The 18,042-nt window shown below is 41.0% G+C and overlaps 1 protein-coding gene across 1 annotated transcript in view; it reads left to right on the top strand.

Annotated features, from left to right (window-relative positions):
• The window catches only part of ARL14EPL (ADP ribosylation factor like GTPase 14 effector protein like), a 34,061-nt gene extending 20,125 nt beyond the window's left edge, over positions 1-13,936 (top strand). Inside the window, exons 2-5 of the mRNA XM_060091860.1 lie at positions 8,578-8,696; positions 8,950-9,067; positions 10,860-10,999; positions 13,326-13,936. Of these exons, the coding sequence (XP_059947843.1) occupies positions 8,972-9,067; positions 10,860-10,999; positions 13,326-13,548 (459 nt within the window). The 5' untranslated portion in view covers positions 8,578-8,696; positions 8,950-8,971 and the 3' untranslated portion in view covers positions 13,549-13,936. The remainder of the gene's footprint in view (positions 1-8,577; positions 8,697-8,949; positions 9,068-10,859; positions 11,000-13,325) is intronic.
• Positions 13,937-18,042: the final 4,106 nt, after the last annotated feature.

An 18,042-nucleotide genomic window follows, 5' to 3' on the forward strand; every position in this document is an offset into this window, starting at 1 on the left:
CCGCCTGCCGATGCAGAGGACGCAGGTTCGTGCCCCAGTCCGGGAGGATCCCACATGCCGCAGAGCGGCTGGGCCCGTGAGCCATGGCCACTGGGCCTGCACGTCCGGAGTCAAAAACTCTTACATCTCTTAAAATTATACTGTTATCTTTTTAAAAAATGATGTAAAGTTCCTCTGAAGATTTGCTACTTAAATCATTAGTTTGAAAAGCTATTAGATTTTTTTTTTTTAGCCAGGTCTCTCCTTTATTTTTTTTTAATTGAGATATAGTTAACTTACAATGTTGTGTTAGTTTCAAGTGTACAGCAAAGTGATTCAGTGATGCATGTATATATATATATGTTGTTTTTCAGATTCTTTTCCATTACAGGTTATTACAAGATATTGAATATAGTTCCCTGTGCTATTAAAAAAAAAAAGGCCATTAGATTTTACTTGAGAAACTTGGAAATAACACAGGAAATTATTTTGCATAATGTATATTCTTTTATTCTTTTTTTGGCCGTGCTGGGTGGCATGCAGCATCTTAGTTCCCCAACCAGGGATTGAACCCGTGTCCCCTGCATTGGGAGCGCAGAGTCTTAACTGCTGGACAGCCAGGGAAATCCCCTATATTCTTTTCTAAATTGAAGAAATAAGAGGAAGTAATAACTTTCGAACTTGTGGCACATTTATTTCTTAGCACTCAAAGTTTTTAAAAAGGTTTTCAGTTGGAACTTTTCTTGGCTGGTCACAATTCTTATCCTTTAGAAGATTTTCCTCCAGTTTTAAGAGGATTACTGCCTTGTATTTGGCCCTTGATATGTTTGTTCTTTCTGTAGCATCTTGTGTGGTAAGATCCGTGAAAAGTACCTTCTCCTGTTAAGTGTGTAACAATATTATTCAGCCATAAAAAGGAACAAAATTGGGTCATTTGTAGAGACGTGGATGGACCTAGAGACTGTCATACGGAGTAAAGTAAGTCAGAAAGAGAAAAAATATCATATATTAACGTATATATGTGGAATCTAGAAAAATGGTACAGATGAACCAGTATGCAAGGCAGAAATAGAGACAGATGTAGAGAACAAATGTATGGACACCAAGGGGGGAAAGTGGGCGGTGGTGGGATAAATTGGGAGATTGGGATTGACATATATACACAAATATGTATAAAATGGATGACTAATAAGAACCTCCTGTATAAAAAAATAAATTAATTTTTTTAAAAAAGAAAAAGAATAAAGCTAAACATTGGCCAAAGCGTGTATTTTTGTAAGGTGTGATTGTGGAAAAAGTCTGGTAGGTTTTTTACTTGATTTGAGGTTTATCAGTCCTTACTTGGCAAGATGGAATTGGCAATTCTTAAATGGCAAGATGACAAATTTTTTTTTTTCCCTTTTTTTTTGCGGTATGCGGGCCTCTCACTGTTGTGGCCTCTCCCGTTGCGGAGCACAGGCTCCGGACGCGCAGGCCCAGCGGCCATGGCTCACGGGCCCAGCCGCTCCGCGGCATATGGGATCCTCCCAGATCGGGGCACGAACCCGTATCCCCTGCATCGGCAGGCGGACTCTCAACCACTGCGCCACCAGGGAGGCCCAAGATGACAAATTTTTGATGAGTAGAATTTACTGTGTAATCTCAAAAATATAGCCTTTGCCTAATGGTTATAAAGTTCAGGTCAAACATACTTAATTCTGGTATCCCCTTAAGGTTTTGCATCACTGCCAGATGGATTGCAAGCTCTTAAAACTGAAGGTTTTGTTTCCTTTCCTTGTTTTTGCTGCAAAAGTAATTAGGAGTGAAATGGCGGTTTTTACCCTATAATTCACAAATGAATGAGGTGGGTATTAACCTGCCTGGGACGTGGTTTTAATGGCTCACAGCACAATAGCTGAGTCCTGGTGGCAGAGGACAATGATTGGAGGGCTGTAATTTAGAGATTAATATGTCTTAGTCACAGCTTATAAACGTGGTTTAGTTTTCTCCTGGGACAACCCAGTTTTTTCCTAAATGGTTTTTAGTTTAAATATATATATGCAGTATCATATATATGCAAATATCGTGTATATTTTTTATATGCAGAACTTACAGTGTAATCTCAAAAACATAGAAGTTACTTAACGGATATAAAGTTCAGGTCAAATATATTTAATTCCGGCACCACCTTCAGGTTTTATATCATTGCCTGATGGGTTGGAAGCTCTTGTAACTGACGATTTTGTTTCCTTTCCTTGTTCTTTGCAAGAATACTACATATATGTATCTATAATGTGTGTGTGAGTGTGTGTGTCTATATACTGGGCTATTTACACTGAAGTATAAAAATAGCCAGGCAGCAATTGGCTGTTAACATTAGTTGAATATCTGAAGTCGAGATATGACACCGAGCAGTACAGTCAAATCGTAAACTCTAGATTCATTGCTTATTGCAGATGAAAGATGGATGAGCAGACGAATGATCATTCCCTGATTTCATATGATTTTAGATAGACTCATGGTGGAAGAGAGAGTTAACAATTACACCCACCTCCTACCCCCTCCGTTTTTCCACCTCTCCTCCTCTCAGCCACTATTACAAGAGTTAAGGAGCACCTTAGGGGCCTTCTGACTTCTCCTCCGGAGGGTTCTATGGTTTCTCAGCAAAACAAAGGAAACAAGGCACTACAGTTTCTCTTTTTGTCCAGTATTCTTCCCTTCTTTGTCAACCGACTTAAAGGTATGTGTACTTTCTCTTTACAGCCCACCACTTCAGCTTGGCAAGGCAAGTCTCATTAAGAAGTAGGCACTAACAAAACTGTGAAAATCATCATTGGAAAGACGCTCCTTTTCAAAGGATGCACTTAAACTTGATTTCCTCTGAGGCTGGTAGAGAGAGAAGAGGCAAAAGCAGGTCACGGAATGCTGACTCTGAATGATATTGCCATATTAATGTGTTGTAGTTAAGAGCAGAAGAAAGTTGAGGTTCTTTTTGTTGCAGGCATGAAACTGAAAACTAAGAACTGAGCATAAGAAGACGTTAGGGATCTAGAAAAAAGGACCTCCACACTTGAAATATGGGATGAGTGGTTCTGAAGTATATTTATCAGGACAATGCTGAATGTATATTTATCAGCATAAGGCTGAAATGGCCCAGGCCGCTGTCTCATAAAAGAATTTTCTTCCTTCTCTGCTTTCCATCGATGGGGCAGAGTAAGCAGACAGGTTTCTGTTTTTCATAATCCTTAAAGCTGCAAGGAAGAATTTAAATGTATAACTCAAGAGATCCAGATTATAAGTGAGGTGTGAGTGGAGAGGCCCTCGGGGATGCTGATCTGTAACTGACCCAGAAGAGCCCTGCGGGGGCTTTGGTTTCAGAGCGATCCCAGACTGTAGCCTTCCTGGCGTTAGCACAAAAAAAAAAGCAATGATATGGTTGCATAGCTTATCAGATTCTCTGCTGAGTGCATTTCAAATTATTTTAAATCTATGATAGTGTTTTCACATTATTTTACATTGAGCCACAGAAGGGTGTGTGTGTGTGTGTGTTTTGGCAAATCCAGCAATAAAAGTATTCCTAGGAATCTTTACACACTGCAAATAAAGTTGTTTCTAAAGCATTAACATTGTTTATCTAAAAACACTCTCAAAGGCTTGGATCAAAATTACTTTTAATTCTCACAGACAAATGGCAGTGGAGATTTTGTTGGAGGTTACGGAGTTTTGTGGCTTTGAAAACAGTTGAATCATCTGGGAGGGAGCCGCAAGGGAATGATTTAATTGATCACCAGCACAGCAGTTGTTTCTCTTCTAAATATGTCCCTGGTGGGATTTTGCTCACCTGCCAATTATCTCAGTGATCTGTCATTTTTACCAAGGATGGGAACTGAGGCTAGAGACAGAATGAGATTGAAATAGCTTGACTCTCTACTGCAAGGGCTTTGAACGAAAATATGCGTGTGTGTTTTACTTCTAAATATTTTCTGAGGGGTGTCTGACAGGTAGTGTCTCTGAATAAACCCCTTTATCTGCTACTGAGTAAAAGTGGAGACCAACTTTTGAGCAAGAGTTTAAACTGAACGCTTTTCCTGTTTTGATAGTTTGCTAGTGTCCTTAGGGATAAAAGTAGAAAAAACACTCCACCTTGTGCAAGATACCATCAGCTTACATAAATTCAACCTTACGGTGCTGGAGGCATCCTGAAGATAAGGGTAAGTGCTTACAGTGTGAGTCATTTTTACTGCATTTCCCTGGATGACCTGTGCCTCAGAATGAGCAGGAAGGTGGGGTTCTGGGCCCAGTGCTGTTTCTACGGTGACCTAGTTCCTGAGGCCTCATAGAGCATGGAACTTGCCAGGGTGTATAGATCTGGGGTTTAAAGGTAAACATAATTCAACCACGCTGGCTCCTCTATGTGTGTAAGTAAGTCAACTACTTCATCCGATTCCTAACCTGAGAAACTGGAGAAAGGCCTGACTGTATAGGGCCTTTCCCAGGCAGCATTTTCCGAAGGCATTTTCAAGGGTGACTTTGTCTATGTGTGACTTTCTTCTTTCCAGCTGACTTCCAAATCCAATCCTGAGGTCAGATGTGGCTCATGTGTCTGAGCTGGGAACCTTTTTCCCAGCGCACTTTGGAGGTGTGTGCTATGACAGAGGAACTGGACGAGGCAAACTTGAGATGATCATCTAAATGCATCTTCCCCTGTTCCTAGTCCAGGCTTCATTTTGAACAAGCTCTGTGTGGCTCGGGTTGATTATATCCCGTCACTTAGCAATAGCCTATGTAGAGATGGTGGTCATCATTAAAATCAGTCTTGAAGCAGTGTAACATCCCCAAAACAGCTTAGTTTGGGAGGTCAGACAAGTCTGGATTTTAAACCCCTGTGGCCTAAATGATCTTTCTGGGCCTCAGTTTTCTCATCTGTAAAATATTCAATAGAAATAACAGTACCTAGTTCAGAGTGTTGCAGTGGAATTAAATGAAATAATATATGTAGAATGGTTAACAAAGTACTTGGCACATAGTAGGTGCCTAGTTAGCATTATTAGCATAATATTTATGAGATATGAATTGAGTACTAACAAAGTAGTAGTTCTAGGGGGAGATAAAGAAAGGTATAAGACTGCTTCCAGAGCTAAATTTCTAATAGAGGTAGGAACTTGCACGTGAAAGTTGAACTAACCACAGAAGGAAGATGAGTGTCACAGCCGAAATGTACTCCAGTGCTACTCAAAGTTCCTGTTCATGGTGAATCAAGGTTGGGCCAGAACGGAAATCAGTGAACTGCCTCCTCCAGATAGATAGTCTTGCTCTGGAGAAAAACATCAGCTAAACTATCCAATGTACCCAGTGAAGTGGCTGACCTCCATTCTGGCCCAAGCCTGGTGCTAAACTGTTGCCCCATCCTTGGGCCATACTTTAAGGATGGCTGCTCTTGGAGTGTGTGTTATGTCTGCCACTTGGGGGAGCCGCTTCTCTTTGGGCTAGACTATATTGTGGATTTTTACAGGCAATCTGACATGTGTTAGGACAAAACAGAGAGCTGGTTAATTCGATGTCATACACTTTGTGTTTCATTAAATGCAATTCCCCAGAATATACCATATTGCTTCCAGCCCTATCCTTGAAAATGAGCATCCTCTACAGCCAGGAGCTGTTGTTTCTCATCACCATGATCCATGAGGTAGCAGCAGTGGGTTCTCCCTGCCTCTTGGCAAGGGTTCTTAATCTTATTCTTGTGTGTCATGGACTCCTTTGGTCAGCTGTTATATCTATGGACCATGTCTCAGGATAATTTTTTTTTTCAGAATGATGGCTTTAATCATATAAAATAAAATCTGTAAGGTTACAAAGGAAACCAGTTATATTGAAATACACTTACCAAAATATTAAAAACAGGCTTCCCTGGTGGCGCAGTGGTTGAGAGTCCACCTGCCGATGCAAGGGACACGGGTTCGTGCCCCAGTCCAGGAAGATCCCACGTGCCACGGAGCGGGTGGGCCCGTGAGCCATGGCCGCTGAGCCTGCGTGTCCGGAGCCTGTGCTCCGCAACGGGAGAGGCCACAACGCTGAGAGGCCTGCGTATCGCAAAAAAAAAAAAAATCGGTCAAAAGTGCTACTCAGACTATTGTGGTTTGTTGGTTGCCTTATAATAAAAGGCAATGCCAGAATTTCAGTTAGAGCTTAGTGAAAATAAATATGTGTTCTTTATTCATCCGAGTTCAAGGGCCCCCTGCTATTCCTTCTCTGGTTAAGAACCCCTGCCTGGGAAATGCCAAGCAGGGAAAAAAGGGAGTTCTGAACCATTTTATTACTTTTCCTGGGACAGATATTTTGGGTTCCTAATAAAATCCAATTACAACTTCAGGCCCTGGTGAAATTCTATTATAATTTCCATTTGTTTTATTCAGAATATGAATAAATACGAGTAAGTTTTCCCCCAAATCTATATTTGGAGACGTACATTTCATGAAGGACTTAACCAAAGGCATCTTGGGTGGAGGATTTGCATAAAATATTCATTTCTCCTAATGCAGTTAAATGGATGCTCTTTGAGAAGATTTTCTTGCTTGCAAAGATGATCATAAAGTCATATCTATTCCCATGTGGAAGAAAATTTGTTACATGAAGAAGCTAGAAGGTTTAGGGCCCCGCTGGGGGCAATTTTCTTGAGGAAGCTTCAAACAGAGCCCAAGAGAGAAAGGAATCTTCAAGGATCAGAGTGATGGGGAGGCTTCTTGGAGCAGAGAGATAAACCAGAGTTCAAAGGGGAAGGAATGAGTTAGGTAAGAGATGGGAGGGATGGTAACAGGAGTGGGGAGGTCAGTAGTTTTGGCCCAAGGTAAGGAATGCAGGGAGGTGAGCCTAGACACGTTGCTGGAGTCGGTTTTGATGGACCTTCACTGATACACCAGGGATGTGGGATGTTATTGAGAGAGGGGAGTGACGGAAGTCCTTTCATAGGAATAAGATAAAGACATTTCTGGTTTAGGAATATCAACATGACCACAATGTTTTGGATAAATTTGGGGTAGGAAGAAATTATGGGCAATAGTTTTAGGATCAGATGGCAAAACTGGATGAAGAAAATTATACCTATCCTAATATCTCCCATAATTGCCTAAGGATAGCATTCACCTGGAGAACTTATTAATTTTACAGATCACCACGATTTTCCTCTGCAAATGATAACCCCACTAGGGCTGGCATTTGACAGGGAATTTATCATTTTTAAAATAGCTCCATGTGATTTTATCTCCAGACAACTTGGAAAATGCTCCCTGGGAATGTTTGGCTGATGAGATGTGAAATTGCATGTGACAGTGTCCACGCAAAAACTGCACCAGATCAAGTGAAACAGGCAAAGTAGATTTTATTCAAGGCTATCATAGGGAAGGAAAGCCAGAACTCAGTCTGAGCTCAACTCCACTGAAATAGAAGGTGGGAATAAAATACTAGAGGACTTTAGGGGAGAGATTGATCCCTGGGATGTGTGGGGCACATGGAGTAATTCCCCAAGCTTGCGAATGTTTTTCTCTGTGATTAGGTCACCTGTGTTTGCTAATTGGCACTCACCAATCCACCAATTAGCAAGTTAGGCTTCTACCTTCCCACAGAGACTGGCAAATAGGAGCTCAGTCTTTCTGGCTGATTACATTTCAAAGGGATGGCTCCTAGCCCTTGAGAAAGACCTTCTGGGGTTATAAAACTGGCTGAGGCTGGGAGAAGATTTACATCTCAATGGAGCAGAGAAAGAATTTACCGATGACATGTTTTCTGAAGTAAGGGATCTAAGAAAAGGGAGGTCAAGGCAAAGAGTCAGGAGAAGGCTGAAGTTTAGTCAAACTGAGGGGAGTGATAAGCCCATCTTGGTCAAGGGTAAGGTACTACTACTACTACTATGACTCCTGCTATCTTTAGGGTGGCTTCTCCCTGATACAGAATGGAAAGGAAGAATCAATGCTAGGAATGTTAGGAAAGACAAACCAACACGTCTTCCTAACCTAATGTTGGGAACTGGAGCGGAAGATACAGAAGAGTGAACAATCCATGTCTAGCGGCCCTAGACATAGGGAGAATGGAGAGGCATTGGTGGAATTGGAATTACCAGTTGGCAGGCAGAGTGGCGGTGCCAGATGAACTGGTCAAGCCTAACGCCCTGGTCCTTTGGTAGAAACAGTGCCCTGCACTCAGCACACGTAGTTGACAAGAGACGGGAGAGGCGGCAGGGCTGCGGAAGCCTCCTCTGGATCGTGGTCCTTTCTGCAGTGGCAGAGAAGCCTGGACTGTGCATTTGTGATTGTCAACCTGTGTTAACTTCACCTGACATGTACGCATCTTGTATGTGTGTGTGTGTATGTATACATATATAGGAGTATTTAAAAGTAAATTACAGGCATTTAAGCAGCTGAGTTTTATGGGAAACTGATGACTTCCATTTAGCACAAGTTGTGTTAGAAATCTGTCAGAAAACTTGTTTGAGGAGGTTGGAGCTTTTAGAGGCATCCTGGGCAATGATTTCTGAAAAGGTTATAATGAAACCATGGGAGCGGAGAAGATTTTCACAAAGTTACTGGGGATGTACTACAACATTAACGTGTCTTATTCTCTTTCAAGGGACTAAGTGTAAAGGAGGAAGAACGGCGGTCTAAGAATTCCTAGTCCTCTTGGGCAGGAGTGGCTGGTCCCAGGGTTGTGTGCTCCAGTGAGGTCTCTGATGCTAAGAACTGTAAAAGGTACAGTTGATTTGCTCATGGAAGTTGATTTGCTCATGGAACACCAGGCTGAGAAGAGCATCAGTAAAGTGTTCTGGGGGAGTCAGATGCAGGATTTAAGAGTGAGTGGTAAAAAAAAATGAAGCCAGGGGAGCAAATGGCTTTTCTAGTAAGTCTGGTTTTCAAAGAAAGTAAGATGTAGGGAGAGAGCAGGAAAGTCACAGGATTAGGTTACTTGGGATATGTGATATTAATGTGTTTTACTTTTTTCCAGTTCCTTTTTTTAGTCATCAGAAATGAGTGAACAATCAGAAAAAAACAATTCCACGCAAGAGAGACATGCAGGTCAAAGTTCTCCTGAGAAAAACTGTCAAATCGGACGGAAGCAACTGGTATGGCTCGTGGATACTATGATTCCATGGTATTTGGGGAGTTTGCAACTTGGGGATCTCTGAGATGCCCCAGATTTGGGTGGGAAGGTAGGCCCCATCAGGAATCCACAGGAAGGATCTCTGCCCCTTAGTGCTAATGGGGCTTCTCCTCGTCTTCACCCCGCTTTCATGAAGCTGGTCTCATCTTACCTAGCTTCTTGTACCTCTCAGTCCCCAGCATCCTGTGCAATAAAATCCTACCCTTGGAGTAGAAAATTTGTAGAGAATATGGTCAAATTTTTTTTTTTTTTTTTGCGGTACACGGGCCTCTCACTGTTGTGGCCTCTCCCGTTGCGGAGCACAGGCTCTGGACGTGCAGGCTCAGCGGTCATGGCTCACGGGCACAGCCACTCCGTAGCATGTGGGATCTTCCCGGACCGGGGCACGAACCCGTGTCCCCTGCATCGGCAGGCGGACTCTCAACCACTGTGCCACCAGGGAAGCCTGGTCAAATATTTTTATTTAACAAATCCTTGGGGTTTTTTTCCCCATGATATGCTAGTACCTGTTCTAAAGCTTGGTATATGTTAATTCACCTAACCCTTATCACAAGATACTGTTGTTAACCCATTTTGCAAAAGAAGAAACTGCTTAGAAGAAGTAGGAACTTGCTCAAAGCACTCCAGTAACAAGTGGCAGAGCCAAGATCTGAACAGAGGCATCTAAACTCTTGCTTTGCTACTGAGAATAATAGTAGATCGTGCTAAGTTGTGTTTATTGCACAGCTATACCTAAATACAGAATCGTTTCATAAGGTTGTTTGTAAAACAAACTCATACACACAAACCAAAATGAAATTTTAAAGAAACATACCTATATTATTTTAGACTGACTAGACTATTATTAAGCTAAAGAAACTGCAGAAAAGCCTGAGATTCTGTTACTAATTTGTTACCTTGAAATTCATACATTGAAAGTTTCCCTTTGGTTTCGAAATGTAGTATTTCATATATGTGTTAGCCTAAGTGTTTTGGGGCCACTCAGATTATTTTCTTCTAAAATCCTTCAGAGGAGCATTCCCTTCACTCCTGACATGTGCTGCATGTTCAAAATTAATTATCAGGACTGATTGAAGTATCTTTATTGCTTGTCTTTCCAATTAGGCCCCATTTAATTTCAAATTATAAATATCCCAAAACAGAGACTTGTGAAAATTTCCACTAACACGCTATTTTGTCATTCAAGCCAGATTTTCTTCTTGCAATCTGACTTTGACTGAGAGGGGATCCTTCAGGTGACTGCATTCTGCATCAGAGCCCTGATGGGGTCCACACTCCCAGGGCAGTGAGTGCTGAGATGCCCTAGAGCACGGAAGGGGAGGGTTGTGTGTATTGTGTGTTCTCACTGTGTTTTGAGATACTTTACCTGGGCAGAAGGGCTTTTACTCCCTTGTCATTATCCACCATAAAATGGTAATTCTGACTTTCATCCCCAGCAGATTTGAGAAGCCAGGGGGCGGTTTGCAGGTATAAAGGGAATTCTTCTGTTCCCCCTTGATTGTTTTTATTTTTTTATTATACATAGTTTTATACTATGTATTTGTTTATTCAGAAAGAATGACCTAATTTGAAAAGTTTTACATCATCTTTTGAAACTTAATCTGATTAAATTGTTTATTACTCTAGCTAAAACAACTAAGCTTTCATGCCATTTTGGTAAAAGTTACAGAAACTTCATTTTGATGCTGTGTAAAGCAGATAAAATTATCTGGTTCTTACTACTAATACATTTTATTTGTTTATTTGTTTCATAGCAACAGATAGAGCGACAGTTAAAATTCTTGGCATTTCAAAATCCCGGACCACAGGTAGCAGACTTTAATCCTGAAACAAGGCAGCAGAAAAAGAAAGCACGAATGTCAGAGATGAATGAGTATTTTTCTGTAAACTACAAGTAAGATCATGATTTATTATATTTAATCTGTGGGATTACAAAATGCATGAGTTCTCCTTGACAAAGCAATTAAATGTTGCCACATTTTTATTATTTAAAAATGTATTTTCTAAAGTACAGTATCACCCCTTATGTCTGGAAGTTAGCAATTTCAAGAAATAGACTATAATCTCCAAATAGACATCAGGTTTTTCTTTTTTTTTTTTTTTTTTTTTTTTTTTTGCTGTACGTGGGCCTCTCACTGTTGTGGCCCCTCCCGTTGTGGAGCACAGGCTCCGGACGCGCAGACTCAGAGGCCATGGCTCACGGGCCCAGCCGCTCCACGGCATGTGGGATCTTCCCGGACCAGGGCACGAACCCGTGTCCCCTGCATCGGCAGGCGGACCCTCAACCACTGCACCACCAGGGAAGCCCTGTTTTAAAACAACTTGGCAACCTATGTACCTTATGACCTAACATATTCACTTCTGGGTGTATATCCTGGAAAAACTCATACATGTACAATAGGAGACATGTTCAAGAAATTCATAGCATCCCTGCAATAGCAAAGAAAATAAAGTAGTAATAACCCAAACACCCACCCATAATGGAAAAGTTAAGTTAAGTTAAGTAGCTGGTATATTTGTACAGTGGAATACATATAGATAAGAAAATATCTGAATACATCTACATGTGCCACCATGGATGAATCTCAAATCATGATGTAGAATTAAAAAAGCAAATTACAGAAGGGAAAATGTGGTACGCTTGGGGATACATACACATATGGCATAATGAAAAGTAAAACAAGGAGATGATTTTTATGATATCAAGGTGTGTTTCCTTTTGGCCGAGTGGAGGGATACAGTGGATGGAGCGTGAAGAGGCTGTCAAAGGCACGACACCCCTTTATTAATCTGGGATACGTGGAAGTGTGTTTTATTCTTTATCTCTGCATGTATGTTTTGTACACTTTATGTACCTATGATAGCTCAGAACTATATAGCGTATAGCATCAGATGGGCAGGAAACTGTAAGATTTGTGTCTTGATGTCTGAGTAAAGACAGGGAGTATTTGGGCGAAGGCACAGGGAGAAGGACCGAGTCTGACCTAGGCTCTCTGTTGGCTGCATGACTCCCCATTCCCATCATTCCCATAATAGATTTCACATCTCCTTGTCTGTTGACACCTGCATTTCCTAGTGGGTGTAGGAGCTCTCATGCTTCAGATGAAGTGCTTCAAATGTAAATCCTCATGGGAAAGGCTGTCCTGCTACAGTGAGATAATCAGGCAAGTCTGCATAATGATCCTTAACCTTCCCCGCTTTATTGGGAGAGGGAAGAGGATGGAATAGCATTACCTAACAGGAAGGGAAGGAGGTGCTATGCCTGCTTGGGGGCCAAGGGTGCAGAAGGTCATAACTTCACAGCCTTTTCTGACTTCAACTGGTCCTAATGGATACAGGCTCTACGCAGGTACTTTTGTCATTCTCAGGGTTTCAAGCAGCTCAGTACTGAAGGATTTATTTCAAGATGGTTTGGTTTTGAGAAGGTGGCAGAATCCTGGTGAAAGCCTTTCGCTTTCTGGACTTGTAGAGGCCGACGGGCAGTGTCGGGGCACAAAGCACGGTGTACTCACTGGTACAGAACTTCCTGCCGCCAGTCAGCGTTTATGACACCTTCTGCCCCCGACACTGGGTAAAAAAAAACAGAATCAGAAAGGGACAGAAGCAGTGGTCTGAGGAGACTGTCAGCAGAGGAATTTTCAGTTTGCTTGTTTTTGTTTTTAATGATGTTGGTATAGTAACGGACAGTTCCAATGCTTCTCTTGAGTCATTCAAAATGTGACTGTATTCACTGTAGTGCTTCTTCTTTTCTCTCTTTTTTTTAAAAAATTGAAGTATAGTTGATTTACAATGTTGTGTTAGTTTCAGCTGTATATAGTGCTTTTTCTTAAGAAAGGAAAAATGGATGTAATTTATCAGGGGAAATTCCATCAAGGATGGTTATATTTTTAAGTAAAAACTTGTAGAAGGAAATTTTAATAGCCTTTAATCAGCTATTCCTCAAACTTTGCTTAGGTGGGATATTACATTCCCCAGCATGCTGGCAAAAATGAAGCCTTACTCTAGGTGACAACCCTGACTGCCTTGGTAATTGGTGTCTATTGACTGAATTTCCCAGGACATGTTGCCTCATAGCGTTCTGAAGTGTTGCTGGGTCATCTTTAGGGTGCTGCTTCCTCAGAGTAAAGGGAGCCTACTTGGGAAGATTGCTACACAAGAATCTATTCTCCATGTTAAGGAAAACTGCACTGTCCTGTCAGTGTCATTCTTTTCCTTTGCAGAGTTATGAAGAAGTATGACAAAAGCGGCAGGCTCATCTGCAACGACGCTGACCTGTGCGATTGCCTGGAGAAGAACTGCCTGGGCTGCTTCTATCCCTGCCCCAAGTGTAACTCCAACAAGTGTGGCCCTGAATGCCGCTGCAACCGCCGCTGGGTCTACGACGCCCTCCTCACTGAGTCGGGGGAGGTCATCAGCGCACTGCCCTTCCACGTTCCCGACTAGGAGCTGCCCTTGTGGTCTGATCGGTTTCTTCTTTACATTTAAGGCAACCTCTTTCTCTTGGGTGAATTTTAGGGCTGGGGGAAAATGTTTAAAAAAGTGTACTTAAGACTCATGTTCTGCGAAGCCATAGAACAGTATGGAATGGGCCATCCTTCTCTCACCTTCCTGCTGTGACCTCTCAAATTCCTCTCCTTGTAACCCAAGAGAGAGTGCCCATAGGTGGATATCAGCACCGACACCTCCATCACTACTTGGCTCTCAGATTAAAAGTCCCTTTCCTCTTTGCTGGTATCTTAGGAAATGGGGTCTGAAGATCTTCAGAATTCTGTAGCTGGCAGCTTGACTTCGAACATAGAATCATACATTTATAATAGCTAGTTACCCTTAGAATCTTACACATCACTAGTTCTAAATCAGAATTGTTACTTGGCTTGAAAAAAACAAAACCTTATGACTTGGCATGCATACCCACAGTCTCCTTTTTTTATTGTTGATATTTTAATAATATTAAAATGTAATACTTGGCAATATTTTTATTAAAAACTTGTATTTTATTTATGAAATGGAAACATTAGGACTTGAATATCCTAAAACCCAGTGGTTTACATTGTTTTTTATTTCAGGATCAGTATTTCAGAATATATTTTCAAAAGGAGGAAACTTAAGTTATTATATGAAAGCACATTGTTGCATATTGGCTAATTGAGTGCATTGATACCTAGCTGACTAGATACATGATGTGGTCTTTTTCAATTCTGATACATTGTAGGAGGTTTATAGAAACTTCCACTCAGCCTTCTTTGAATTTGCAGAATACTTTCTCTGAGTCTAATTTGTAAGAGAAAGAATCCATACAGCGTCTGAGACGATCGTTAGGCACTTCCCGCCCACCCCCCAATACAGTATCCTGGATCCATTACAGGTGTGAACCTTGGGATGCTAACTCATAGAAAAATCATTTACGCTCTCCTTTATATATTTATTTGCTTTTCCTGGAAAGTGAACACTGCCAACTTGGATATTTTGTGGCTATCATGGATTGCAGTTCTATAATGCCTCAGAAACATAAACACTTACGTGAGCAGGACTGCAGTGTTTGGCTACGCAGGCTATTGGCTGCACATGTCCAGGGGTGCCTTTCACATGGGCTACAATGCCACCAGTGCCCCCGGGAACACAGCAAAGTGACTCTGCTAGCAGGCGCCATTGATGTGTGGATTTCTTTCTTTTTTTACAACTTTATTGGAGTATAATTGCCTCACAATGGTGTGTTAGTTTCTGCTTTATAACAAAGTGAATCAGTTATACATATACATCTGTTCCCATATCCCTTCCCTCTTGCGTCTCCCTCCCACCCTCCCTATCCCACCCCTCTAGGTGGTCACAAAGAACCGAGCTGATCTCCCTGTGCTATGCTGCTGCTTCCCACTAGCTATCTGCCTTACGTTTGGTAGTGTATATATGTTCATGCCTCTCTCTTGCTTGATGTGTGGATTTCTTGATTGTCTAGTATTTATGGACACTTAGTATATGCTAGGCATTGAGTGCTTTACACTAGCTTATATCTTGTATAAAATGATTAAAAGAATATCCCTACATCTTGCTTTTTCCCCTTCTAGTGTTTCTTTTTCCTTCATTCTCTGTGGTGTCTATAACCGCAGACTACAATGTTCAGGTTAGTTCGAACAGTACTCCAAATATATTATCTAGCCAAAGCAGTTTTCATACTTTGATTCTTTTTCATAATCTATATTTTAATCCTAGATTTGGAATATTCTTTTTCATATTCACAGATTTCCTGAAATTCTGCTTTTTCCATAATAATTTTTTTTCACTCTGTGCAAGGGATATGACTCTCTTATCATCACTATTCATGTCTAACAAGTAGTTTATTTTGTGTTTATAGTTTGTAGTTTCAGAAGAATTTCCCTCCTCACTTTGTATGGTTCTTTTAAAATTGGCTGATGCTTAGGTCAGATATAATAAATTCAAAGAGATCAGAGACTGACTTTGTTTTTCCTTTGAAAGTGAATTCAATGGCCCTGAATGCTTAATAGATCTACTACTTAGTGACCATTCATTCGTTCATTCATTCATCAAGCACCTCCTATCTGCCAGCTACTTTACTAGGTGCCAAGGATACAATGAGTAAGAAAAAAAAATTTTTTTAACCTAGGATACATAAAGTAGAAAGAAAACCCAGGCTACTTAAACTGTGTCATTCCTCATATCCAAGGTCCCTATCCTGTCCGCCTTCCTCTCTCTATTTTTCAGAGTCATCTTGTGTATGTTTTATTTATCACGTCTAGCCTTTTAACCTGTACTTACCGAAAGAAATGGAAAAAAGTACGTCTGAAACCACTAGGTGGCGCTCTGCGGTGGGGGCGCTCCAAGGAGCTCCAGTCTCAGGGCAGAAAGAATTCAGCAAGAGGCAAAGTGGTCAATAAGAACTGATTTATTAGAATAGGGACACTTGTGAGGCTCACAAGTGGGCGGGTGCGAGGGTGCCGCACCCCGAGAACTTAGTGGGCTACAGCTTTATAATCAAAGGAAAAGTAGGGAGACGGAAAAGGCCATCTTCCTCATTCTTGAGTAGATGTCATGCTTCCACCATCAAGTCCTCCTCCAGGTTGGGCAGGGGAGTTTTCTTCTCCTTACATCGTCAAGCCAGGACTGCCATGGCACTGTGGAAAAATTATTTTAGGTTTCAGTACAATGAGAGTCTTTCACTTTGAAATATCACCTTTCAATAAATTATTGTTTTTTATGTGTGCAGAGAGCATGTCCTAGGGGTCATTAACTTACTGAGCTCACTGGGCAGGATGTGATTCTCATGCCACCATTGTTTTATTGTTTGGGAGCATGTCTGATGCTTCTGTTGGATGGTTTTGTTGCTAAGCAGACCTGCTTGGTTTTGTGGTTAAGCAAACCTGCTTTCTTGAGTGATCATTAACTTACAGGGGTTTCCCATACTTGTTTCTTTACTTACAATCCCCTAGGGGGATTAACCACTTAATTACCTAATTTGTCCCTTTACTCTGTCCCTATCACGTCTACCCCATCTTTCCGGAAGTGGGATCCCTTGTGGTCTTTGATATCAAGGTACTACTCGTCTCACAAAAGGAGTTGTGGGTTACTATCTCTTTTTTCTTCTCTGGAAGGCTTTGTTTCAGGTGACTTTGGTTTCCAGATATTCCTTAAATATTTGCTGGAACTTGCCAGTGAAGCCATTTGGGTCTGAGGTTGGTTGGTTGGTTGGTTGGTTGGTTTTTATAAGAAAGTGTTTAATAATACAAGTGTTTAATAATACACGCATTTGTAAAAACAGTTATATTCTATTTTGTTCTATCCTAATGTCAATTTTGGAGAGTTATATTTTTTCTAGGAATTATCCATTTAATCTAAATTTTCAAATTTGTGAACATAAGTTTGTTCAAAATAAACTCATTATCATTTTTCATTATAAACTATTTCCCCAAATTTTAGTTATAAACTATTCAAAGGATAGCCCAAACCAGCATCCTTTCAATAAATTCCTTTCCCCACTAAGTTAGTCAGAATTGGATTTTCTTGCTTATAAAGAAGATACCCTAACACAGGTATCATGCAGAAAATGGAAAGACACTTCTATTTAGTGGCAGCAAGTTTTTAAACAGACTTCCACGAGAAATGCGTCCCTTCTCTTTCCTAAGTTATACCTGAAGCCTGACTTAAGAGGTCTGAGCCAGAGCTTCTTGTCCTGTTTCTTGTCAACACACCTGTAACAAGTATGCTCCCTGTAGCAGGAGCTGAACAAGTGTTGATACAACTCACAGAAAGTTTCCACTGAAATAGAATACAAATGACCTAGCTTTGGGGAGTCACTACAAACCAGGCCCAGAGAGAAACAGAGAGAGGGAGGGAGGGAGGAACGCTTCTTTTTTGAACTACTTGAGATTCAGAATCCCCTTGTAGCTTTGAAATTTTCTCTAATGTACTTGGCATCAGAGTAGCATTAAATTATATGATTTCTGTAATTTTTGCATACATTCTTGGAAGATGAGGTTCATTTGCATTTTCAGTTTTTAATAATCCACTTTCCTAAAAGCTTTGTAGAAAAGTTATATGCATGGTTTTGGCTCCCTCAGCTGGCCATTCATATGTACTTTAAGTTTTAGAGAACAAAACCAAGACACCACTCTTGAAATAGATTTGGGTTTTCCCCCCAAAGTTTATTGCAAATTTAATGCTTCCAAATTTATGACAATCTTTCAAGTTTCATAAGTACGTTTTTATTCCGGTGTTTTTTTCTTTAAAGTTATAACTGAAAGCAAAGGCTACATTTTAGCAAAAACATCAAGTTTAGAAAATATTTCGGATAATATGTGTAATTCCTTTATGTCTCTTTCTCAAGCTGTCTGTGATGAAGGTACTAGTTAAGCAGACTGATGCTGCTGCCTGTTCCCATGGCAATGCCTCCTTTGGTCAAATGAGCTCCTCAGCTGTTCGCCACGG

Source organism: Mesoplodon densirostris, chromosome 3, assembly GCF_025265405.1.
Source record: "Mesoplodon densirostris isolate mMesDen1 chromosome 3, mMesDen1 primary haplotype, whole genome shotgun sequence".
Classification (NCBI taxonomy): domain Eukaryota; kingdom Metazoa; phylum Chordata; class Mammalia; order Artiodactyla; family Ziphiidae; genus Mesoplodon; species Mesoplodon densirostris.